At 47.4% G+C, this 26,432-nt stretch overlaps 1 protein-coding gene across 1 annotated transcript in view; it reads right to left on the bottom strand.

Annotated features, from left to right (window-relative positions):
• The window catches only part of XYLT1 (xylosyltransferase 1), a gene marked incomplete at both ends in the record, with an annotated part of 305,248 nt that overhangs the window by 211,052 nt on the left and 67,764 nt on the right, over positions 1–26,432 (bottom strand). The window contains one exon of the mRNA XM_079718602.1: positions 7,526–7,564. Within this exon, the coding sequence (XP_079574728.1) occupies positions 7,526–7,564 (39 nt within the window). The remainder of the gene's footprint in view (positions 1–7,525; positions 7,565–26,432) is intronic.

Below are 26,432 nucleotides of genomic sequence, written 5' to 3'. Positions count from 1 at the left end.
ACTACGTCTACATATCTACCTCTTATACCTATCTATCATCTGTATCTATTCTCTGTCTATATTTAATCTATGTCTCAGCAACATAGCAGCAAAGGAGACGGTGCTTCATTTGTAACCTGGCTCTAATCCAGCCTCAACCACTTACTGACTGTAAAACTTTTATAGGAAACTCGGTCTCTCTGGGCCTCAGTCAGCTTTTCTGTAAAATGGGGCTAAGATCTGTACCTGCTAGACTGCCAGGTCCAAATCCCGGCTGCTCCACTTGTTACCTGTTGGACAAGCAGCTTAATCTTGTCATGCCTCAGTTTCTCATCTGTAAAACAGGGGTGATTTAATACCTCCCATCTAGGGCAGCTGTGAAATCTGAGTTGAGTGAATCCATGTAAAGAGCTTACGTAGAAGAGCGCCCAGCCCACGTTACCAGTGCTTAGTGGATATTGGCTAAAAGTACTAAGTTTACAAATACACACACAATGTGCAGTTCTCGGCTCATAGTAAACTTATAGTCAATGTATATTGGTCATTATTGACAAGAGCAATAGTTTGAAGTGTTCTCAGTCAACAGTTAAACTCAAACCTTCAATGTCTTGGGAGAAGTCATCTCCCACGGAGAACAGAGGAATAATGACCTCAACACGATCTATTTTTCATAACAGCGCATGTGGCTACACTTTGGGGAACTTGCCGGCTATTTATGGAACGTTGCATCACTTCGTTTGCCCTGAGTCATACAGACTAGAGACGCACCATGACCATAGGAACGCAAATCCTCCCCGAGAACGTTTCTACCGCCAGGTCCAGCCTCCTTGCCTGGCAAGCCAAGTCCTGGCCCGGGCAGTGGTCCAGCTGGTCACCTCCTCCCTGCCCCACCTCTCCCACCAGGTCTAATTAAAGACCCAGCAAATCAGAGCCGGAGGAAAAGACCGTGGTGGAGGGATTTGGCTTGTCCCAAAATCAGCCTTGTCCGCTCTGGAGAGGTTCTGCTCCCCCAAAGAGGCTGGCGGGAGGAAAGCAGATGGGCTGAGAAGCAATTTGGTCTCAACGTCCTCTCAACAGATGCCGGGCACCATAAGAATTAATGGGCTGGAGACTCAGGTAAGAGCCATTCAGAAGTTCCCTGATCACTCCCCAAACCGCTCTCCACGGAGGAAAAGGTTAATCGAAGCCCAGAGCTGGAAGCGAGGCGAGGAGACAGCAATTGCTTTAATCCCGGGAGTGGGGAAGAGCTTCTGGAGAAAGAAGTTTGCACAGAAGAGGCTGTGGTCTGCCTCTGAAAGAGGAACTGGGCCTTGAAGCTGAGGTTTTCACAAGTCCTACTCTGTTGGTCCAGAAACGTTAGCCCAACCCTCTCTGAACTCAGCCACGTAGATGGGCTTTTTAATTTTTTTTTTATTAGTTTCTGCTTTATAACAAAGTGAATCAGTTACACATATACATCTGTTCCCATATCCCTTCCCTCTTGTGTCTCCCTCCCTCCCACCCTCCCTATCCCACCCCTCCAGGCAGTCACAAAGCACCGAGCTGATCTCCCTGTGCTGGCAGCTGCTTCCCACTAGCTATCTACCTTACGTTTGGTAGTGTATATATGTCCATGCCTCTCTCTCGCTTTGTCACAGCTTACCCTTCCCCCTCCCCATATCCTCAAGTCCATTCTCAAGTAGGTCTGTCTTTATTCCTGTTTTACCCCTAGGTTCTTCATGACATTTTTTTTCTTAAATTTCATATATATGTGTTAGCATACGGTATTTGTCTTTCTCTTTCTGACTTACTTCACTCTGGATGACAGACTCTAGGTCTATCCACCTCATTACAAATAGCTCAGTTTCGTTTCTTTTTATGGCTGAGTAATAGTCCATTGTATATATGTGCCATTTTTCTCCAAATGCTGTTGGGCCCTAGCATCTCTCAGAAAACTATCTCTAAGAGGTTTTTTCCCTTTTCCACACACTGTACACATGCTCATACGCATCATGAGTCATGACCCTGCGTGCAGTCACTCCCTGGCAACTCAGACCTAGAGGCTTTGGGGGATGGAGGTATCACGGCCAAGAGCCTAGAGGCGGAGGTGGGAAGGAACAAGTTTCTCCCTTCTACGTGGTCACAATTATGTGGCTGGGACTGTCTTTGTAAAATAAGCTGTCCACATAGCACATGAGGTTACACCACCACTTCTTAACCTTGGCACTATTGACATTTGGGGCCAGATAATTCCTTCTTGCATGCATGGTAGGGTGTTTAGCAGCATCCCTAGCCTCTACCCACTAGATGCCAGTAGCACTCGCCAGCCCCCAAGCTGTAACAATCAAAAATGTCTCCAGACGTCACCAAATGTCCCCAGGCGTGAAGGTAGTAAATCTGCCCCAAGTTGAGAACCACTGGTTTAGACTCAGGCTTCAGTTCAGCTGAAAGGGAGCCAGCTAATTAGCTAATGATGACTATTAGCTGATTTCTCACATAAGCCCCATTATCACAGCACAACCCTGCTCGGGTCAGAAGTTCCCTGTCAAAATGCTCGCCGCGGGTGTTAGTTTGACTGGATGCCCCCAAATTTAAGCCCCTTTTCCTCTGTCCCACCCCCTCAGTCCTTGCCCTTCACCCTTGTCTGATAAGGTAATTCCTTATTCATCCTGACGTTCCAATGACACCAAGGCATTGAAGGAGCTCCAAGGAGCTAAACCTTTTAATTGATTCTAAGGAGAACTGGCATTATTTTTACAGGAACCCAGACATAATATGCAAAACTCTCAGAACACAATTACTGCCATCTCTTTGCCTGGTTAACTCTTTCTACTGTAAGCTCTCAGCTCAGATGTCACCTCCTGAGCTTAAAACTCACCTCCAGAGACTTCCCTGAACACTCTCCCCCTTGTGGCGCCCGGTCACTCCCACTGACAGACACGCTGGTCTTCTTTTCGTTCACTCGTTACTCCCTGAAACCATGGGCATATTTATTTGCTCTTAAATTCATTGTCTGACTCCCCCAAACAGAATGGGGGCTCCATGGGCAAGGTACCTTCTGTCTTGTTCACTGCTGTACATTTAGCATCAAGGCCTGGCCTCTTCCTGGACCCCAAACTATTTATTAAATAACCAACTGGATGAATGGATGAATTTCTCACGGACTGATTTCCTTCCACCCACTACTCGTTTTCTTCGTGAGTTTTGTTCACAATCTTCAGTGACCCCAGCGTCATCTTTAAATAATGTGAATGTAACTCCCTCCCCTTATACCCCCAGCTGGTTGATCAAAGAAATTCAAGTACCTGGTTGGTTGTTGAAAGCTGAGCAGTCAGGAGTTTTTCTCCTGATGGCCCTGATCTTCAGGTCCTGAGAGGAATCTCAGCGTAAAGGAAGGTTTGCTCCCCTCCAAGTACAGCAGACCCAGATTGACAAATCTTCACTGAAGAGTTCCTTTATTACAACTCCCAGGGGACCTCACTGTTGGCGCAGAGGCCATGAACTACCTGACAGTGAAGATGCTGGGGGAAGGGGTGGCAGGAAGGGAGACAGAGAAGCTAAAATTGAATAACGAGAGGCCTTGCCAACTGGAGCGAAGTCAGAAATGATAAACCAAACCATCGTGGGGATCAACGAGAAAGAGAGGATCAAATAATGAGCATTCATATTTACCAAAACACTACTGATGCACAGCGAGACGTTTCATTTTTGTTCATTTAAAAATAAATTTTCTATTGGGTCCATTGCTTAAACCCTTTTACCTACCAGCCTTGTGGCAAAACTATCGGTCAAAGAATCACTCATCATGTAAAGCATTATTATCTATTTATTTATATATCCACCCACCTATCATCTATCTATCATTCCTCTACCTACTTATCTAAGTACATCTGTGGATACTTGTACAAAGCACTATCCATCCGTCTATCTATTTATCTATATTGAACTTGGGGTGCATTCGTCAAGCTCGTCTCTCCAGCTTTTCTGAGCATCAGCAAATCTTTCTAGGCAACTTTTTTTTTTTTCTGGAAAAATAGGAGAGAGGTTAAGAAGATAGATTCTGATGTCATATGGCCCCAAGTCAGACACTCACCAATGTTAGGTCCTGTGTGACCTTGGTCAAGTTACTTAACCTCTCTGACCCTTAGGGTCCTCATCTGGAAATTGGGTATCATGAAAAGACCTATGTAATAACGACATTTGAGGATTCAGTGGGAGAAGCCAGTTCTTGGCAAGTGGTAAATATCAGTAAGACTGGGGATGATTGACGATGCCGCTAACCAAATTCAAATTCCTTTCAGACACTTTTTTTTTCATCTCTAGGTCACTTGGTTCCCAGGTAACCACCATCTGGAGACCAGAAAAGTATTCACCACTGCAAGTCAGGGAGTCCTCGGTACCCTCCAGGGGCAACCTGCTGAGGGAAAGCTGACACCAGGGATTTAAACCTTACTCGACTTCCTCATCCTATTAATCTGGCTGTTAAGCAGAGAGAGTCCTGCTGATGCCAACAGATGCGAAACTTTGCTGTGCCAGTGGCAGAGCATTAGAGGAGGCCTCAGCAGCCAAGCAATCCAACCCCCCCAACTCAGAACAGCTTCCCCGGGGACAGAGGCACTAAGCACTGGGCGGGGGCTGATGCAGTGAGTACTAGGGAGAGAGGGAATGCGTGGAGGGAAGGGTCCCTGGCTGGCCCAATGTCCCTATGCAGACTGGGCCCTGGGCAAGCACGCCACTGAAGCATGATGTACGGACATGGCTCACAGTGAAGTCTCAAATTCAGGCCCACCTGTGGCACCTGTGCTCCAGGATGGAGCAGGTGATGGCTTTCTTGGGAGCAAAGGGCACAGGGGGAGGAAGTGGGAACTGACCCAGGGCTCAGAGCACATCTACCACTCACCTCTGCATGGCTGGCTCTTCCAAGCTTGGCCACATCTACCACCTTGCTTGTGCCATATGGGTAATATTTGGGGTGCCATGTCCTGCCAGAGAACCTTTCCCTGTCCCTCTCATCTGACCTGCCTGTAGGCAGCTGAAGAGGATCCCATCCTGAGTCCCATGATGGGCTGAGGCCCAGCACAAAGTCAGATCTGGCCACGGGCTTGTGCCAACAGTTACAACAACAAAAAAAGACATCTGCACTTTGGTTGGGTTCCAACGTCCCTTTAACATGGGAAACCAGAACTCGGGGAAAGACAACAGCATCCTACAGCTCCCCAAAGACCGAGCTCCAGGTGAAACTGACGGAGTGTTGTTTGGAGACATATTGAGTCATCTCCCCAGTGCCGTGGCACCAGTGCAGAAAGCCGGCCACGTGCCACAGCTGGCTGCGTGCGGACCAGGGCTCCGGTCTCTCAGGCCGATGGATGTGACTCGAGGAGAGGTCACTGTGTAGGTAGGGGTGAGCTGTCACAGCCCAGAGCCAGGGCATGTGACTGTTCTTTCCCATGGAGCTTTTGAAGGGCTGGTGGGGCGAAAGATGCAGCAGGGCCAAGGACAGAACCATCCAGAACCATCCAAGCTGCAGCCACTCCACCTCAGATTTGGCTTCCAGAATTCTGGGTGCAGACTATGTACCCAGGGTCTCCCTGAGTCTAGTAACTTTTCCTTCTGGGGAAAGACTGATCAAGAAGAGAAGGCCCAGCATTTCAAAAACCCACCCTGGACGTTCTCTCAAAATACGTGGGGAGAGACACGTTTCCCAAAGTATGGCACACATACTTCTGAGAGAACATTGCAGTGATTTTCGAGGGCACCCAAAGGAGCTTTTCAACTGTATTAATTTAACATTTAATGTTTTGCAACACAATGTAACTGGCACATCAAACTTGTGATTTCACCAATATTATTCCTTGAGATAGCATTTCTCAACCCTGGCCCTACTGCCATCTCAGGCATGGTAATTCTTCCTGTGGGGGCATCCTGTGCCTTGTAGGATATTCAGCAGCCTCTCTGGTCTCTACCTATTAGATGCCAGTAGTAAAGCCCCCTCCCTCCCAGCCCGCCAAGGTGAGATAACCAAAAATGTCTTCAGACATCGCCACAAGTACTCTGGGGCTCAAAGATACCCCTGATCGGGAATCATTACCTTAGGGTAAGTCTACTTCTGAAAGTAAAATATGTTCATTTCAGGGAGGATGTGTTTCTAGGTGACTTGGCACAGGTACAATTCACATTTGCCAAACGTGGCCGAGGTGACAGGTGACTGGCTGAAGTCTGGCAAAAACCAGACCAGAGGATGGCCAAACAGAGGCTAAAAACTGGGCGTTTATCCCAAGTTCCCCCCCACTGCTCTTTCCTGCCAGCTTTGTTGTCTGGTCATCCCTGAAGCCGACGTAAGTAAGTGTGTGTGGGGAGAGCGGGGGTGGGTAGTGAGAGGCCACAAGAGCCCAAAGAAACCCTGAGAATCCACTGTCCTCCCAACGTCCGGCCTTTCTGATGAAGGAAGGAGGGGCGAGGCAGAGATGCCCGCGATGGGGGTGAAGAGTAGGGCGCAGCTGGTCCCAGGGCATGCAGGAGCCACCGAGACGCCTTGAGAAGCTCAGCTACATTCGCCCGTCTGACACGCCGTTAGCTGTGGGGCGCTGGTGGCATCCACCCTGGCTTCTCTGTTTACTGCCTGACCAATCCCCAGAGCTAAGGAAACCATCCATCCAAAGATACACTCCCTTCAAGTCCTGTCAGAAAAGCACTGTTGTACTGGTTTAAAAAGCTAACATTCTTGTTAAACAGCAGAAACTAACACACCACTGTAAAGCAATTATACCCCAATAAAGATGTTAAAAAAAAAACAAACTAACACTCACAAGCGCTTAGCACATACTGATGACTTCACAGACACCCTGTCCTTTCCTCCTCACCACAGCCCTGCAGGGCAGGCACTATCCCTGTGGTAATAATATTCCAGATGGGGAGACAGAGGCTGAGCGGTTCAGTGACCCTCAGGGGGCCAGAAGACACAGCTCTGGGGCTCTACCTGGGTCTGCTGGACTCACAGCCGCCCCGCTGTCCTAGCTCTCCGGAAAGCAGAAAGTGGACAGTAAGGGCCATTCCCTCCTTCCAAGGCCCACTGGTCACCTGCCCCCCACCCCGCACAGAAATGCCACCGTGATTCACATTCCTCAGAATGGCCCATCGGGCAAGCAGACACAAGCACACAACTGACTGCCCGGGGAGAAAGTTCTCCAAATCCAAGGCATGAAAGGGCAGCCATCCCCCACTGCATGCCTCCTCTCTGCCTTCCCTCTCCCCCTGCATTCACCTCCTCGCGACTGCTGGGCGGAAGCACAGGGCAGAAGACAAGTCAAAAGAAACAGGTCTGGTTCTTCCCACGGTGCTTTCAGAACCTGGGTACATGCATGCGTGCACACACACTCATGCACAATCAGCTGGTGTGTGTACACATGTGGGTGCACGCACATATCCCAACCGGGCAGCAGGATGGCCTTATGTGTCCGTCCAGCCTTTCTGAGTCCTGGAGCCAAGAGGATGCACAAACGCTCCCTGGAGAACTGGTCCGGGGACATCAGTGCAGAGAAAGTGACAAACACCACGGGAAGGTACTCACCTGGGCCTCCAGGGTGATCACAGGGCTTGGTTGTGCAGCCTGTGGGAAAAGAGGAGAAAACACACGTGAGCGGTGGGAGAAGTGTAACCTACTGCCCCGGCATCAAGCAACCCCGCAGGGAAGCTGGCCCCTCTCTGTCGCCCCCATTCCATGTGACAGGAGGACAGCCCGGCCCAATCTCCCCCCACCACACCTCCTCCCACACCCACAGGATGAAGGAGGCTGTAATCTTTCATTAGGGGGATACAGGGACACCCGCGTGGAGATCGTGCACAACCATGAAGTGTCAGCGTAAAGAAATAAGAAACAAAGGCCCCTCGCCGAGTATCTCAAAGCGTGTTCAAATCATTGATGTGAAGGAGAAGATGGGTCCGTAAGAGGATTAGAAATAAACCTGAAAGAATATAAAATCCCCATTAGGGGCAAGGCCACCACTTTGTGTCTGATCTTGGAAAGAATGAGGGAAGGACTGAGAGGAAAAGAAGAGCTTAATTCCTGGTCTGTGTGGCACATTCCAATGGGCTGGGGAAGACTCCTTTCAGCCGAGAGAAGGCCAGAGAAAGTCCCATTCATTCACTCGCTACAAAAGCCAATTGACTGGAAATGCTTGGTGGTAATGTCTCGGGTCATTAAACGTGAACTCTTGGGTGGGGGGCGGGGTGGGTAAGGAGGAAGAGGGGGCAGCTGGGGAGGAGGTAATGGTTTGCAGCAAGTGGATTCCAAAGAAAACAGGAAGCTCGGCACATAAAGGCTATTTTTGTCTGGACTATGTCAGCTCTGAGCTTCATCATCTTGAATTCCTGATTCTGGGAAAGTAACCTCAAGCTGCCTCTTACAGAGAATGGGCGTGATTTTACGGCCCCTCAGTGCGAACTCAACTGGAAACTTTGCTTTATCCGAGCAGATTGCTGTGAACAAGAAGGAGATGTAGGAATCACACCCTATTTGTTTGTCTGTGAACGGCTTATTTTACTTAGCAGTGTCCTCAAGGTTCATCCATGTTGTCACAAATGGCAAGACTTCCTTCTTGTTTGAAGGCTGAATAATATTCCTCTGTGCTGGGCTTCCCTGGTGGCGCAGTGGTTCAGAGTCCGCCTGCCAATGCAGGGGACACAGGTTCGTGCCCCGGTCCAGGAAGATCCCACATGCCGCGGAGCGGCTGGGCCCATGAACCACGGCCGCTGAGCCTGCGTGTCCGGAGCCTGTGCTCCGCAACGGGAGAGGCCACAACAGTGAGAGGCCTGCGTACCACAAAAAAAAAAAAAAAAAAAAAAAAAAAAATTCCTCTGTGCATATACATACAACGTGTTTCATCCATTCACTTGTCAATGGACATGTAGGTTCTTTCCATGTTTTGGCTATTACGAATTTGGTTGCCATAAACATGAGAGTACAGATTTCATGATTCCACTTATATGAGGAACCTAAACTCTCATAGAAGCAGAGAGTAGAAGGGTGGTTGGCAGGGGCTGGAGGGAGAGGGAAATGGGGAGGTGCTATTTATCGGGTACAAAGTTTTGTTCACACTAGATGAATAAGCTCCAGAGAGCTGCTGTTCGACACAGAGCCTAGAGTTAACAAACTATATTGTACACTGAAAATTTTGCCCAGAGGGTAGATTTCATGTGAAGTGTTCTTTCCACAACTTTAAAAAAAGGAAGTGTAGAGAAACTGGAACATCTTAAACCACTACCCTAGGTGAACTGTCACTCATTTCTCACTCTTCTCTTTGGTACCTAATTGTGATGAGTGTCGGAGTCCTGACCCCAGGATCATTTTGCGTTCTGGTCTGTACTGACTTTTCCTTCAAGATGAGGGAATCCTCTCTCCCGATTCCTGTTCTAATTCCCAGCACTTCTCCAATGGTGCAGCTCAAAGACTGTTGCCAAGAGAACGTCTCACTCTAATTTTCACATTCCACCCTGGCACTGAAGATTCCTCGTACTCGGGAAGAGGCTGAGGGGCACTTTCTCTCCCACGTTGCAGCCTTGGCCCATAAAGGAACTTGGAGAAGTCTTAAGAGAAATACTGCAGGCCTCTGTCTTCAAACCCTTACTAGCTCCTTCTCAAGGGGAAAGCAGTGGCAACTATGACGGGGGAGAACCTACACTGAACCACTTTTTTTCAAGTGAGGTTCATTATTTTAGCATCCCTCACGAAGCCCCCCAGCCAGCCCCTGTATCACTCGTACGTGGGGAGAGTGGACCCTGTACTCCCAGTTTCCCTGTGTCAGGCAAGCATGCTGGGCAGGGCCCATGCTAGTTGCCAGGAGGCAAGGCCATCACCCTGGTCTGTGCCGGGCGGTGTGGGTCAGATCCCACCATGCTGTTCAGTGAGCGAGAACAGGCAAGTCTGTGCCTCAGCTCAGTCTCCGTGTGTCTGTCTGTCCCTCTCTTTATTCAGACCCCACCATCCAGATTTTGACTAGAAGAGAAGAAGCTGCTTCTCAGACTCAGACATCAGCCTCATTTTTAAAGCCAGGTCCTTGCAAAGCATTGCACAGGGTGTTGGGTGCATGCCCAGATTAATTAAGCTGTAGTTCACAGCCCATTTGGCTATTGTTTGGGGATTACTCTTCACTGCTCAGAATCCCACTGGGTGCGGTGGGGTGGAGAGGGGAGAATGCCATCCTGAACCCCTATGAACAACTCCACTGGAAAAGACCTTCCTGGGAAACCACAGGGAACCTCTGACAACTGTGTTGACAAAACCCAGAGCCTGATCCTTGGATACAGTGTCACACCAACTCTTTATTTGGTGTTCCAACGGAGACAGAGACCCTCTGGGCTCAGGGTCAGGGGACTAATATTCATTAACAACCTTCTGAAAAACAAAAGCAAAAATGCTATCTATTTAGCATGTTAATTACCTAGCCAAGAAGATGACAAAGTAACTCACAAATGGCCATGTCACTGACACTTGGGATTCACTTGCCAAGAAAATTGTGTTCCCCTCCTCTGTGCACATTTGAAATATAAGACTCTCCCTACAGAGGCTCAGCCCAGAGGATTCAAGGTATGGCGGTACCTCTGTGAGGTCTCACTTTCAGTAACATCCTCCTTAATTGGAAAGGCTAACGAAGTGGAACCAGGTCATTGATGCTGTCTGCCTAATCCATCGTTGTCTGTCTAACTTGGGACTCTTTGGTTTACAGTAGAGTAAACTCCTGTCTGTCAGAGGAAAGGCTCCCAGAGACCAAAGGGGAATTTGCAACGTGCTCGGATGCTACAGTGGAGTGCTTTTAGAATCTTAATGTGGGGACCGGGAACCAGGGAACCACCTAAAGCAAGGAAAGCCCTTTCATATCATCTACTGCAATGACTAGATGGAGGAAGTCAAGTGGGGAACTGGGTAGGTTGAATAAGTGGCCCTCGTTTCCACCACTCCCTAGATCCACACCCTCTGGTCCTGTGATTTTGCATTTCTTTGCCGAGCATGCTTCCTCATCCCTTGAACTTGGGCTTGCCCATTAGCAGTTACAACATAGTAGAAGCTTGAAATGTGGTTGCGTGATTGAGCATGACCTCTTGTGCTTTTGCCATCAGCACAATTAGAATGTGCCCCAGGTAGCCTGCTGGTCCAAGGAGGATGAGAGACAGTCGGGGCAGACCCTATCCAACCTGCAGCTTGAAGCTAAGCCCAGCCTAGAGCAGCCAACCCCTAGCCAACCTTCACACATGGAGAAAATATATGCTTGTTTTTTACAGTCATTGAGTTTCAGGTTGATTTGTCATACTGCACCATTGTGGCAGATACACTCTCCAAAGATTGACCTTGATAGAACCAAAACGTATTGTACAGACAGTCCAGCCTTGGAAACGAAATGATGCATACTCCCCCTAAGTCTGCAAATACATCCCAGGAACCAGAAATAACCAAACTGATAGCTATCATTTATTGAGGACCTACTACGTGCCAGGCTCCATGCAAGATGTACATTACATCAAGCAAAGAAATTACTCGACCATCAGGATCTTGTACTACTTATAAGTTAGCCTTCAGCCCTCTTTGCTAAATATACCAGTCCTTCTGAATTTATTTAGATGCCATTACAACCACATTAATGGAAATCATCACTCAGAGTGCCCTTGCCCTGAGATAAACACATTTTTCATTCTTTTGGTTTATTCTAAACTTTATCCCATGGGCATATTACTTGACCACAGTTCAGAACAGTCATGAATACTAGTAGTAACTAGTAACTTACCAAGTTACTTGTTAAGTAATGGCTAATAATTTGTTAAGTTCTTACCATGTTCCAGGCACTGGCTTAACCTCTATACATGCATCATTCCATTTACCACTGTAACAACTTTATGGTAGGTACTACCATTACTCCCATTATAGAGATGGGGAAACTGATGACCACAGAGACTGAATAACCTGTCCAAGGTTACACAGATAGTGTTGAAGCCTGGATTCAATCCCAGCGCCCCGCACTCAAGAAACCTGTGCTCCACTATTTTACACTAGCTCTTATCTGAGAATATAGTCCCACCTTAGACAATGTAATCCTGCAACCTAGATAATGTCTATCTAAAGGAAGAATACAGCAAATGAAAGGTACCACCTTGACAACTACTGGAATCCTTTTTTAGTATCTGTATTTTTTTTAAAAAGGTAGTGGACATGGTTGATAGAAATCAGTACATGTGTCGTGACTAAAAACAAAATGCAGCCACTGTGCCACGGCAGGAACCATGCAGAGTTAGCCAAACCCGTCCACAAATGTTTACCCTGTTCCAACTCAGCAGCTAGCGCTATGCCTGGCGGGTACCCTGAGGGAGACAAAAATGCGTTTAAAGGGACCCTGTGTGCCCTTCCATCCCAAAGCTGTTTAAAAAAGAGGCAAGAGCCTGATTACAGCTCCTGGAGAAGTGAAACTTGTCTGCACCTCGAGTCTTGCTCGTAAGACCAGGAAGCCAGGCTCAACTACTTTCGAGCCCATCAGGGCCAAAGCCCTAATTTTAACAAGCAATTAAGCTTTCATAAAGGAAGCAGAGAGGAGGAAGAATTTGTTCATTTTCATTCCAGGCATCCATCAAACATTTCTGGCTTTCCTGGTTATGCTGAGACCTGCGTAAGCCTTACTCAATGGAAGGGGCGTTCTCTTCCTTGGCTCTGATGATATCATAAGATAGCATTTGCTCTTGCGTGTTGAGTGATGACTTCGGTGTACAGGTGAGACAATCCAGTGATTAAAGCCTTCTGAGCCAGTTTCCCCCTGAGGCCCATCAAGTCAGCATATAGACAATGGGCCCCTATAGTACAGCCTCAGCACAGACACACCCAGGACAACACTGCAGAAGGCTGGGTGGTGCTCTCCCCGGGAGCCCTCTGCTTGGTGATAGAAGGAGGAAGCTTCCACCATCCAGAGACTGGACCTTATTCTGGTCACTGTCAAACACCAGGTGCCTTGGGAAATGCAATGAGCTCTTCATGGGATCAAAAACTCAGCACCCTTGTCTGCTGGAGAAACTGGCTCACTGGAGACCACCCAGTGGAAGCTGAGTTTGGATGTCAGGCCAGAGACCTAAATGGATAAGGTCACTTGTACTGCAGCCTGGCATGGAGCAAAGAAGGTTCATTCATGGGAAAAAAGTGCAGGTTTGGGGTCAGCTCTGGATTCAAATCATGCATAACCACTGTTTTAGTCTGCTCAGGCTGCCGTAACAAAATACCACAGGCTACGTGGCTTACACAAGAGAAACTTATCTTCTCACAATTCTGGGAGCTAGAAGTCCAAGATCAAGATGCCAGCAGGGTTATTTTCTTCTGAGGCCTCTTTTCTCGGCTTGCAGACGGCCACCTTCTCACTGTGTCCTCACGTGTTCTCCTTCCTCTGTGCAGGAGCCTCTATGTGTCTGTGTGCCCAAATTTCCTCGTCTTACAAGGACACCAGTCAGACTGGATTAGGGCCCCCCTAAAGGCCTCATTTTAACTGAATCACTTTTTTAAAGGCCCTGTCTCCAAATATAATCATGTTCCCAAGTACTGGGGTTGGTGAGTCAGCAGGTAACAACCACTTAGACTAGTGACCTCCATAGCTTCTGTGAGCTTTACCTTTCTCATTTATACAATGTAAACAGGTGGGTCTGTATTCTCCTACAGAGCTACTGCAAGAAAGTAAAGCATAGAGTGTATTGTCTGACAACTTCTGTAAGTGAAAAGGAGCACTGATAACTATTACACCAGCTTAACAGGTGTAAACCTGGACTGTCTCACAGGAACCCAGATACACAGTCACCTCCTGCCTTGAAAACAGGATACCACCAGCATCACAGGTTGTCGTGAACATTAAATAAAACCCGCTATTTTAACTGTCTGGTCCCGGGGTTAAAAGCTCAAAGACAACCTTCCCTTTGTTTTCTTCTTCCAGGCTTATGAAGGCTAAGACATATCCCTCCACACCCAACCCTACTCAAGCACAGTTCTGAACTGAGAGATATTGCAGATAACTGGACAGCCGTGAAATGGGTAAATTTACCTACTTTGTTCTGAATGCTTACTTTGTACCAAGCATGTGAACTACTTGCAACTCTGCCAAGGGAAGTCTCATACTCCCCATTTTACAGATCAGATAACTGATCTCCGGCAGGACAATTTGCTCTAAAACACAGATTTGATAAGGAATGGAGCCTGGACCAGTGCTCAGGTTTGTAAACTGCCAGAAACTGGTCCCTTACCCAATATCCTGGTGTTTCTAATAGCGTGAACTTACTGAATCAGGATCTCTGGGTAAGGATCCAAAGAATCTGCATTTTTATTAGATACTCTTGGGCAAGTCTTACACAGGCTGAAACCTGAGAACCCCTGATTATATCCCGCATAATACAAGACTGAAAGCATCCAAGGTGAGGACAGTCAGTGAAAAACCAAAAATTTCTATTACGACCCCAACCTCTGATAGCCAGCCAGCCACCAAGTGTCTAACGCATGCTTAGGACTTTGGTGCTCGTGCTCTGTGCCCCCAAGAAATTTCATGATGGGTGTGTCTTAGCCCGTTCGGGCTTCTCTAACAGAATACCACAGACTGAGTGGATTATAAACAACAGAAATTTATTTCGCACAGTTCTGGAGTCTGAGAGTCCAAGGTTAAGGTGCTGGCAGATTTGGTGTCTGGTGAGAGCTTCCTGATTCACAGATAGCTGTCTTTTTGCTGTGACCTCACATGGCAGAAGATTCGAGGAAGCTTTTTGGGGTCTCTTTTATAAGGGCACTAATCCCTTTCATGGGGGCTCTTCCCTCATGACCTAATCACCTTCCAAAGGCCCCACCTCCTAATAACATCCCATTGGGAGTTAGAATTTCAACATATGAATTTTGGGGGGACACACATTCAGTCTCTAGCAGGGTGGCTTCCACCCCTTCCTTTCTCCCCACTTAAATGGTGACGGTATCCCTCCTGCCCCAGAAATCCTGTCATCAACCCTCCTCCCTCCACCATTCCCTCCCCAGGGGTGTGTGACCCCTTCTCAACTCCTCGAGATCGGGTCACGGCCATGAGGGTGCTCACACAATGGGGCTTTCTGTCTAGACGTCCCTGTGGGATGTCACAGCGAGCTTATCTCGCACGGCCGTGGCTCCTGAGATGAAGGCGGGGCACGTGCATGGCAGGCGGCACTGGGAGACCAGGGAGAAACGCCAAGGACACAGACCGCCCTTGTTCTCTGAGAAAGGCTGCACTTGGAATGCGAAGCTGGCCGGCACGACACAGACTCACCTTGTTAGAAAATGCAAACTCACCTTCAAATAGGACTCAGGGGAGAAAGTAGAAACCCCACAATGAGGGCAAGGGGACTCTCACTGCTTCAGAGAGATGGTGACAGATGTGGTTAGCACCTTAAAATGGGGTGGAATTTCCTCCCTCTGTCTGTCTCTCTTTTGTCTTAAAGGTTTTAAAAGTTTAGAGACCTCTTTGCTCTTCTGCATTCCCTCCACATTTTTTAGTCCAGACCCCAGAAATGAGCAACAGAGCCTCAAAATGAAGCTCCAGCCCTTGGAGTTGGTAGTTGACCATCCCCACCCAGCCTGGGAAGATAGGAGAAACCACAGACTCATGGAAATTCGGCAGTGATTTTTCTCAGCTCGGTGTGTGTATCTTTGAGCACAGACGGTTACCAAAAATCTAAACCATCATATATAACACTTTGTTCTGTGTGTGCCTACAGAGGTTTTGTAATTCTTTACAAAGTACACAGAATTACAGTTCTCAGAACTACAACGTTTTGAATACACCTACCTGAGACACTGGACAAGTATTTCTGCCAGAAAGCAAAGCTCCTGGCCGTATGGCTGCTGCCTGGCAAACAACTGTACTGTCACCTCCCCCTTGATCATGCAGTTATCCTAGGGTCACATGGCTGATCAATAATGACAATAATCAGAACAGTAGCTAACACTGGGCTCACACTGAACACAAGACATTATTTTAAGTGGGTTGTAAGAACTATCTCATTAAAACCTCACAACTCTTAGATTATTAATAGGTATCATTAGTAGATATTAATAGCCCCAATTTACAGATGGTGTAACTGAGGCTCAGAGGGAAAGTAATTTGCTCAAAGGCATTCATTACTAAGTGGCAGAGACAGGATTTGGAGCAGGACAGCCTAATTCCTGAGGCTGCGCTTTTGGACCACTAAATTACACTGTTTTCCAGTGGGACAACCACATGGTAAATCGTAATCGCTAAACCACAGTTCATAGTTTTGTGAGTTGCTGGCCCTAGGAAGCCTTATGGAGCAGGGAATTGGATCACATGGTTTTAGGAAATACCGGATCTTCCCATTTCCTCATTGTGGATCTTCAGCTAATTATTTAACTTATAATAATGATAATAATAACAAACCATCTCGACAGTCACTGTAAAGACTGACTGAGATGGTGTTATCAGAGCCTTGCTCAGTCCTGGTGTTGAGTAGGCAAGCCACAAATGTTAGTTCCTCTTGGAGGACAATTATTGTCACTTTACAGTGTTCTGTTTTTCACAGCTTGAAGGCATTTCAGACCAGAAAGAAGGCATGCCTGCCACACACCGAGAAAAAACTGAGAAATGCAGGACAAGAGGTTCTGGTAGACCATCCAGGGCTCTAGGTCCTTCTGAGGCTGGCCACCTGGCCTCGGCCTGTACACAAGCCTTCCTGAAGCTCAGAACACAAGCCACATCTCCAGCTCAGCCCAATAATTACCTTTTCCCAGGCACAGGCCACACGGCACCTACCAATTTGGCACCCATTTGCTGTGGTTGCCAAGATGGCATGTGGCCCAACTGCAACCAATGCTGCCAGGTGTCCTGTAGACACTGTCCAGATTTCCAAAGACACTATGCTCTGTTCTACAGCTCCTGGGACTGCTTAGTGGGTTTTCTGTTCCACGGGGATCTAATTTAAAGATTTGAGCCCCAGAATCTAAGACTGTGAATGCTGGAAAGATACTTAGAGATGTAGGATAGGTAAGCAGCAGCTTCTCTATAGGATGCCCAAGGTGGATATTACTAAGCAATGACTTGGCCTCAAATTTTCAACATGGCTCTATGAGCAGACACTACCAGTAGATTCCTGCTTTCCGGTAAGATGAAACACATTTCTTCCCCTGACCTGAATCAAACCCATCATTTTCTGGTGAGGCATATGAGATCCAAAATGGGAAGTGGATTTCCTAACGGCTACACACCATTTATAGCAAAACCCAGTCTAGAATCCAAGTTTCTTGATAGAAAATCCTGGGTTCATCCTTTTTTGCCAAAATAAATGTCTATGTGTGTCCTTGCCCCAACCCCCCTTTTCTTCATTTCTTCTTCTTCAGCTCCTCACCAGAGCCTCTAACTAGGACATATTTTGTTCAAAAGATAGCGTATCCCAGCTCTGGGAAAACTGTGATCCAGCAGTGCTTTATGTCTGGAATGTTTCCGAGAGGCGCACACAGAACTGCTGATTGAAACTGGGGGAAAATGGAGCCCAGGATGTGGGCACATGGTGATGGAGTGGAGAGACCATTTATCCACTGGACAGCAGGTCCAGGGGGCGCATCCCCCGCTCCAGGCTGTGCCTCGGAACAGGGGAGACTCCTTCCTGGGCTGGAAGAGAGATGGCTGACAGGTGGGCCTACAGGAGACAGATGGGCAGAGGCTTCCTACAGTGAGAGTCAGGTTCAATGTCAGGAGGTTTCAAAGAGGTAGGACCTGGGGGGACTGAGTGCCCCCTGCCTGCCTCCCCAGCCTTTTCCTGTATTTCTTTTTTTTTTTTTTTTTTTTTTTTTGCAGTACGCGGGCCTCTCACTGTTGTGGCCTCTCCCGTTGCGGAGCACAGGCTCCGGACACACAGGCTCAGCCGCCATGGCTCACGGGCCCAACCGCTCCGCGGCATGTGGGATCTTCCCGGACCGGGGCACGAACCCGTGTACCCTGCATCGGCAGGCGGACTCTCTACCACTGCGCCACCAGGGAAGCCCTCCTGTAATTCTTAATGCTCATGATGGTAATGAGGATGAAGATGACGGGATGGATGACAATGGACATTAGGATAGCTTTCCTTTAAGTCTTTATGGAGCACCTTGTTCAGCAATTTCTATGCATTATTTCAGTAAATCCTTATTTCACCCTCACGGGGTGGCTACTACAGGATGGCCATAGAGTCTGGAAACACAGATGATTTTATTTTATGCTCTTACCATTGGGAGATGCTCCTGATGACATTATATGTTTGCCTCTGTTTCCAGACTATGGATTTCCTGTAGTATTCCTAATTTAGAGAGGCTCAGAAAGACTTGCCCAAAAGCCAGAGCCAGGCCCATTTAGCCTTCATATCTTCTAAGTTAAAAAAATAAAGTAACCAAAATATGTGGATGTGGTATGGTTTGACCTACACAGTGCACAATATCGTTTAAAAAAAAACTAGTTGCCAACATTTAAAAATTGGGTGATTTCACAATACCCAGATTCTGGCTTTTCTTAAATGTCAGAAGATCCAGCCAAGTGGGTGTGCAGGCTGACATGGCTGCAGCTGGAGCTGAGTAGCTGCTACCTCTTTTTTTTTTAATTAATTAATTTTTAATTTTTGGCTGCGTAGGGTCTTCGTTGCTGCATGTGGGCTTTCTTTAGTTGCGGTAAGCGGGGGTTACTCTTTGTTGCGACGTGCAGGCTTCTCATTGCGGTGGCTTCTCTTGTTGCGGAGCATGGGCTCTAGGCACATGGGCTTCAGTAGTTGTGGCATGTGGGTTTCAGTAGTTGTGGCTCGCGGGCTCTAGAGTGCAGGCTCAGTAGTTGTGGCGCACGGGCTTAGTTGCTCTGTGGCATGTGGGATCTTCCCGGGCCAGGGCTTGAACCCGTGTCCCCTGCATTGGCAGGCGGGTCCTTAACCACTGCTGCTACCCCCTGAAGATGGGTACACACCCTCCTCTTGGCTACAGCCCCACCCCGCCCACCTGGGCTGGCCCCAGAAGCATCTGAGTTTGTGACCTCCCACCTCTTAACTACCATACTTTATTTCTCCCACCAAAGGACAGTACCATTTTATCCACTGGACAACTTATTCTACATGACTCCAGGCTCACCCCAGATCCCAAGAAAGAAAAGTTCAGGATGCCGGGACCTGAGAAAAGAAAGAGGAAAGCTCTAATAATGCACAAGTAAGCTGAGCACTACAGTTCATTCATTTACGAGCCTCTACCTGGAGCTCAATGGTCTTGACTTTTCCAGGGGGCGGGGAGGCTTCAGTGCAGAGTGCGGAACAGGAAGAACTTATTAGCACCCACTGTTCTCTTGCTTCCTGCAAGGCCGCCGCATGCAGCTGCCTGTGAACTGGCTGTTTGTTCCCAGCTCTCCTGGAAGGAAGCGCTCTCATCACCCACGACAACAGAGTTGGCCCAGAGAGCCAAGAACGTGCACGGGGGCTCCGAGCTCAGCTCTCCTTCTGTACAGGACAGCCCCAGAGCTGCCGAGACAGGAAAATGGGAAGAAAGCGCAGCCTGGCCTAGAGCATCCTGCGGGGCCCACAGACAAAGCCCCAGCTGGGGGATAGGGAGGAGGGGGAGGCCAGAGGAAGGGGATCCAGTGGGGCCCACCGACTCTGTACAATGAGCTCCTTTCAGCGGTGAATAGAGTACTCTCCTCGACTCGGTCTCAATGGCTTTGTTTCTGAAACGACCCATTCTACACCCAGAGAGCCAAACTTGCCAGACCCTGTGCCAAGGTCAGGAAAGAGCCTGAGATCCCCCAGCAAGCTGATAATCAGCCCCCAGGAGATGACCACTGTGCTGCTCAGTGCTGCTCGGCTGACCCAGCATCTACAATGATCCCCTTTGATTTCTACGCTTTTCTGCACGGCGGCGGGGGCGGGGGCCCCTCACTCACACGCGTGACCTGTTTGGCGTAACTGTAGGATCTATATAGGATAGTAAGTGCTCTTTTCTCACGAACTTCATTGAGACATCTGTATGGAGGGAGAGGGTAGGGCAGGATGAGAAAGGATGAGACTGGAGAAGCACGACGCAAGTTCAAGTCTGCCGTCTCAAGTTGACCAGATTCATGATGCACTGGGACTCATTGCTGACCACCCAGCAGCAGCCTCTGCTTTTTCTCTCTCTTTTTTTTAATATATTTATTTATTTATTTATGGGTGTGCTGGGTCTTCGTTGCTGTGCGCAGGCTTTCTTTAGTTGTGGCGAGCGGGGGCTGCTCTTTGTTGCACGCTTCTCATTGCGGTGGCCTCTCTCGTTGTGGAGCACGGGTTCTAGGCACTCAGGCTTCAGCAGTTGTGGCACGCGGGCTCAGCAGTTGTGGCTCGCGGGCACTAGAGCTCAGGCTCGGTTGTTGTGGCGCATGGGCTTAGTTGCTCTGCGGCATGTGGGATCTTCCCGGGCCAGGGCTCGAACCCGTGTCCCTTGCATTGGCAGGTGGATTCTTAACCACTGTGCCACCAGGGAAGCCCCGAGCCTCTGCTTTGTAGGCTCCTTGAGAACACCATCTTTGAGGGTTTATTGCACAGGGAGCAAACAGCAAACTGGGGGCCGATGGGCAGTGTTCAGCTCAGACATGTTTTGTTCAGCCCGCATGATGTTTTCAAAAGAAGAATGTTACGTGTGATGCCAACACTTAAAAGTTCAGGAGGTTTCATGTAAAACTACAAAGCTCTGGCATCTCTCTGAAAATCAGAAGATCTGGCAACAGGAATTCATCATTTCCATAAGGCACTGACTGTGAGCTCAGATCTGGAAAGAGGCTGTCTCTCTTAGATGGAGCACGCGCCCTCCAGCTTGCCACTGACCCCCTGACATGCTTCCCTCACTAAGGCCACCACGTGGCCGCTGTGAGCACTGAAGTTTGCAATCTCTAGTATATCAAGTCCCAAAGCTCTCAGCAGAGGCCCTGGGGTTGGAGAGGAGGATGGGATATGGACTGGTTGTAAAGCAAACTTGGCTACAAAATTCAAAATTCAACTCAAGAAATGTACAGGAACACACACCCAGGAACCCTTGATGAGGAGCGGCGTCCACGCCCATGTGAGGCTCTTCTGCTCTCGTCACTCTTTGCTAGACACCATTTAACAACTTGTCCTGTTTTCCAAGGCAATCTTCTCTGTGTTCATGTTTAACGAAGTCCTGGGCCTGCCACATGGACAGCACTGGGCAAATTCTTGTTGAACCAAAATCAACCGAAGCTCAAGTCATGTTGGGTTGGAACCTAAGAGAGGCATGCTCCGAACCCAGCCCACTTAAGAGTTGTAGGATGTTTTCCTAACTGCAAGTCAAGACAAGTCCCTTGGGAATGAAAGACTGAGCAGAAGTAGATAAGCTCAACCTACTGGTTGGCTGATGTCTGAGATGATGAAGCAGAGAGGTCATCTTTATATATGACATGCAGCATACTTGATATACATGCTATACAGCAGAAGGTCTGTTGGGAAGATATGACATGTGCTGACATCATAAAATGAAAGTTCGTTCCCAATGTATCCAAGGATCCAAAAACTCACCAGAAACAAGGTAGCCCTCAGAGTCGGGGCAGGTGCAGCATATTCTCTTGCAGCTTTTCTAGGTCTAAAAAGGTAGACTGAGGTTTACTGCATCTGCTTCTGCTGTATGTAGCCAAGACCATTTTCCAGCTGTGTATATGAGTGTGTGTGTATGTTTGTGTGCATGTATGTGTGTGCACACATGCAAACATTTGTGAACATTCACATGCATGTACATGTGGTCTCTTCCATCCAAAGCCCTGCTAAAAAGCTTTGGAGGGATCTGTGGATTTTGTTTGCCCAGCTTCCCTCATTTTGGGGAATTCCCCTGAGTCACCCCACTCTTGTACTAATTTCAAATGGCTACTGGGGAAGCAGCATCAGGAGAGATTCCACTAAGCAGACTTTTATTTCTGAGCTGTGACACAAGCGAGAAAGAATAAAAGCATGCAGAATTTCATTTCTGCACTTTGCACTTAGTTATAATTATTCATGCAGGAGCATCTTTAAAGACCAAAAGGGGGAAATATTACAGTTGTTCTGATTTCATATGCTAACTGTGTTTACATGCTAACAGCACTTCTCAGGGACAATTATCTTATTACTAGTGCAGTAATCTTTTCAATCTTTTCAACACCGTTTACAGCTGCCAACTTCAAAAATTAAGGCTAATTAAGACCCCGCTTTCAGCAGGTAGGGTAAACTACTCACGCATTTTCACCAATTAAAAGAAAATCAGTTTGGGGAGAAGGCGTGAAGCGGGGGAGGGCACAGTGTCAAGGGTAAAGAGAAGAGATCGTATAGCTTCCACTGATTTGAGGGCTAACATTCTGCCGATGCTAGTATTCCAGAATCCACTAGACAAGTTTCTTCAATGGAGAGACCTGTAGATATCAGGACCAAGGACAGCTGGTCCTGCCCATGCAAGAAGAAAGCGGGTATTTTGCATTCACTTATTCTACTTCCATTCGTCATATTCTTCCACGTGGCTTCAGCATGGAGTAGTGGTTGAGAACATGGACTCTTGCATCAGATGACCTCTGCTCAGATGCTGGGTCAGTCAATTGCTCTGTTCAACCTTAAGCAGGTTACTTACTATCTTGGTGCCTCTGTTTCCTCCTACGTGAAATAGGGATAATAATAATGCTTACCTCCCATGCCTGTTATCAGGAATGATTGAATTAACATTTGTAAAGCACTTAAAATAATGTCTGGTTCATAATAATCATCCAATAAGTATTTCTTTTAAAAAGCATGGGCTCGGGCTTCCCTGGTGGCGCAGTGGTTGAGAGTCCGCCTGCCGATGCAGGGGACGCGGGTTCGTGCCCCGGTCTGGGAGGATCCCACGTGCTGCGGAGCGGCTGGGCTGGTGAGCCATGGCCGCTGAGCCTGCGCGTCCGGAGCCTGTGCTCCGCAACGGGAGAGGCCACAACAGTGAGAGGCCCGCATAACGCAAAAAAAAAAAAAAAAAAAAAAAAAAAAAAAAAAAAAAAAAAAAAGCATGGGCTCTATTATAAGGCTGTAACACACCTGAACAACATCTGTTTTCTAACTCTTTCTTGACCTCATGCATACTCACCGCATTACGAGCCATTTGAGAATGGCTAATATATAATCGCAGCTGTATTTACTGTGTCTTTTAGCAATAACTTCTCCAATTACTTGTCCTGCTATCTCGTTAGCTGCCATATAAAACCAGCACCTTAGATCATCCATCATTATTTTTCATTTTGTTTTGTTTTAAATCACAGAGAAGCAGACCTCTCCCTGAAGGGCTATTGCGGGAGCCCAGATTTACAGTCTGGTTCCTCAGAGCCCAAGCACAGCTCAGGCTGTGGCATCTGAGGAGCCCCTGAGGAGTTTCTCACAGTGCCTGGACCACTAAATGTCACCAAGCACCTGCTGTGTGCCTGGGCTCAGCCATCCACAGCCCCATCTTTCTGTACTCACACAAGCCCTGTGAATAGGTAACATGGAGTAGGTGGCACCGAACCCATTTACAGATGAGGAGACTGAGGCTTTAAACAACTCTTCTATGACCACAGCTTGCTAATAAAACAAAGTCATAATGTGGCACAAACAATTAACCATCTCTCCTTTAACATTTTCTTAAGCTACATGTCTGAAGACGATTACTGCTGCTAGTAGAAGAACTAATGGTAACAACCAGCACCAGCCAACACATATAACGTGCCAGGCATTATTCTGAGCCACTGTCAGGTATTAACTCACTTAATCCTCACAGCTACCCTGTAAGGGTGGGGCTGTTATTAGCCCCCATTTTACAGATGAGGGAACTGAGCTCAGAGAGGTTATGCAACATGCCCAAAGCACACAGCTGCAAAGTGTTAGAGTCAGAATTTGACCAGATCCAGGAGATCTGGCTCCAGAACCCCTGATCTTGAACCCTCTGCTCTGTAGTTTCTCATAATAGCTGTAAAATTCGACGACCGTCACCTTTTCAATGAACACAAAAGGCATAAAGAGACAGAGTAGGGATCGATTGATTCAATCATCATATATCAAACAATTGATGACCAAATTGGTGATTTAGTTAATTTTGTGATAAGCGCTGCCAAAGGGGAGTGAGGGAGGACACAAAACAGAGGGAACTTCGACCATTGTGGCGGGTCAGAAAGATTCTTTCAGGGAGTGAGACTTAAACTGGTCTGAGATGGGAGACAGGATAAGCATCTCAGGCAGAGGGAGCAGCATTAGTGAAGGCTCCGAGGTGGGAAAGAACACATAACTTTTAAGAAACAGAGAGGAGGTCTGAACTTAAGAATGCGAACGGGCGAGTGGCCGACAACAAGGTGGGAAGACTGGTGTGGGGGCTGGGTGATGGAGTCCCGCTGGGTCCGAGGAAGGAGTCTGGATCTTATCCAAAGAGCATGGTGAGTCACTGACAAGGTTTAGTGTGGAGGGACATGTATCTTCGTTAGAAGCCAGCTTTCAGTACCACCATCTAAATCACATATACTTGGCTTTCCATATCGGATCCACAGGTATTTCCGAAAACCAACTCAGTGAACCAACACGCTGAAGAGTCAAGATGAGTTTCGAGTCATTTCTATTCCCCATTTTTAGGGGTCATAACACAGCCCACAAAGTTTAAGCCATAGGTGGCTACAACCTACCAACCTTGTGAGTTACTCAATCTTCATTATTGTTATAGACAGTGAAAAAAGTGCTGATATGTCACAGCATACACGAGTCTGATATCTTTCTTATGTCTACAAAAAAGAAAGACAAAACAAATTGATCTAGGTTATACAAATGTCAATTTGCAACTCTGAGTTCTATGGCTTACGAAAATGCCAGAGGCATTTTCAGGTTAAAAGAGATGAATAGCAAAAACGCCCCCCCTACCCTGCCAACACACACACACACACACACACACACACACATACACAACAAAGCTGTATATTCTAATTCCTGCAAGCTCCCATTTCCTGACACCTACTGTGTGCCCTGTGCTCTGGTTTACTTTAACCTCATAACTAATGTGGCCACCGTCCCAGTTTGTCTGGATGTGCAGTACTCAAATCAGGAAAGTCCCAAACTAGGATGAATTGGTCACTCAACCCACCATAACCGTAGGTATTAATATAAGGAAACCACAGGCTCAGAGAGCTAAAGACACTTATTAACTTCACACAGCAGGTAAGTAGTGGGGACCAAGGCTCAAATCTGGTGTTCAGGACAGCCAGCCTGCTCCACCTTCTGGGGAAGGACTTAGAAAACCATTCAGTTGGATCACTGTCCCCTCCCAAGACCCTTAAAGACTCTCACCCCCACCTGACACACACATATCCCAATCAAGAAGGCTGAATGACTGTAACTTCTGTGCAATGGAAACTACAATCCCATGCGATCAGTCCACTCTCTCCATAACTCCCTTTCTAAAGACAACTAGAATGATCAGGGAGCCCTCAAAGCCCAGACATGACTTACTTCCTGTCTCTGGCTTGACCACATGATGACTGCAAGTTGTGAGCATTTGAGCATTCCATCGCATGGTGGAATGGCCTCACCAGCAGTTCTGAATCGGCCTGCTGGGGTGCAGATCAAGGAAAAGAAACTCCTGACCTTGGCAAAGTTCTAGAAGCAAAGAGCTACAAAGAATCTAGAGACAGTTACATCCAGCTGTGTTCATTGTACAGACAGAAAAACTGAGGCTTAGAAGAACAAAGGTGACATTCAGATGATTTGCATTGTTCTTTTTCTCCTTTGCTTCCTTCTCCACAGCTGAATTAGGGCAGGCCAAACATAACTACTCAACTGTTAGTTTTCACACCAATGGGCATGGCATACAGCTGACACTCAACAAATATTCAGTAAATGTTCAGCAAGCATTTAGTAGGTACACTGTTGGAGGGACAATATGTGTGTGTGTGTGTGTGTGTGTGAGAGAGAGAGAGAGAGAGAGAGAGAGACAGAGAGACAGACAGAGAGACAGAGAGACAGAGACACTGCTGTCCCCATACCAAGTGGGTGTTCACTTGTTTTTTGTTTTTACCAAAAAAATCATTTTATTATAACCACCTCTTAAACAATATATTCTATAATCTTGATTATGTCTATTAGATTTGCTGAAAGAGGCCAGGCCCTAGCAGGGAAACCTGATGGAAGTCTCCTTCTGCCAGACCACCAGTAAGTGGCCATTTTCCAAAAGGTGACCCTTTATATACACATCTGCATAATTTAACCTAAAATCTTAGTATTCTAGCAAAGATGCCTCCTTCTAATTAAAGTAATTTCTAGAAAGATATTGCTAAAGGCTTCCTTTCTTTCAAATAAAGTAATGAGCTGCTATTTTTATTAAGCATATATTATGTGCCAGGTACTCTATTGGCCATAATTCTTTTGTTTTTTGTTTTGTTTTGTTTTTTAAATTTATTTATTTTTGGCTGCATTGTGTCTTCGTTGCGGTGCGCGGGTTTCTTATTGCAGTG

The sequence above is a fragment of the Hyperoodon ampullatus genome, assembly GCF_949752795.1.
Source record: "Hyperoodon ampullatus genome assembly, chromosome: 14".
NCBI classification, from domain to species: Eukaryota; Metazoa; Chordata; class Mammalia; order Artiodactyla; family Ziphiidae; genus Hyperoodon; species Hyperoodon ampullatus.
The sequence above is the reverse complement of the archived record's forward strand: the minus strand, read 5'-3'. Positions and strand labels throughout refer to the sequence as shown.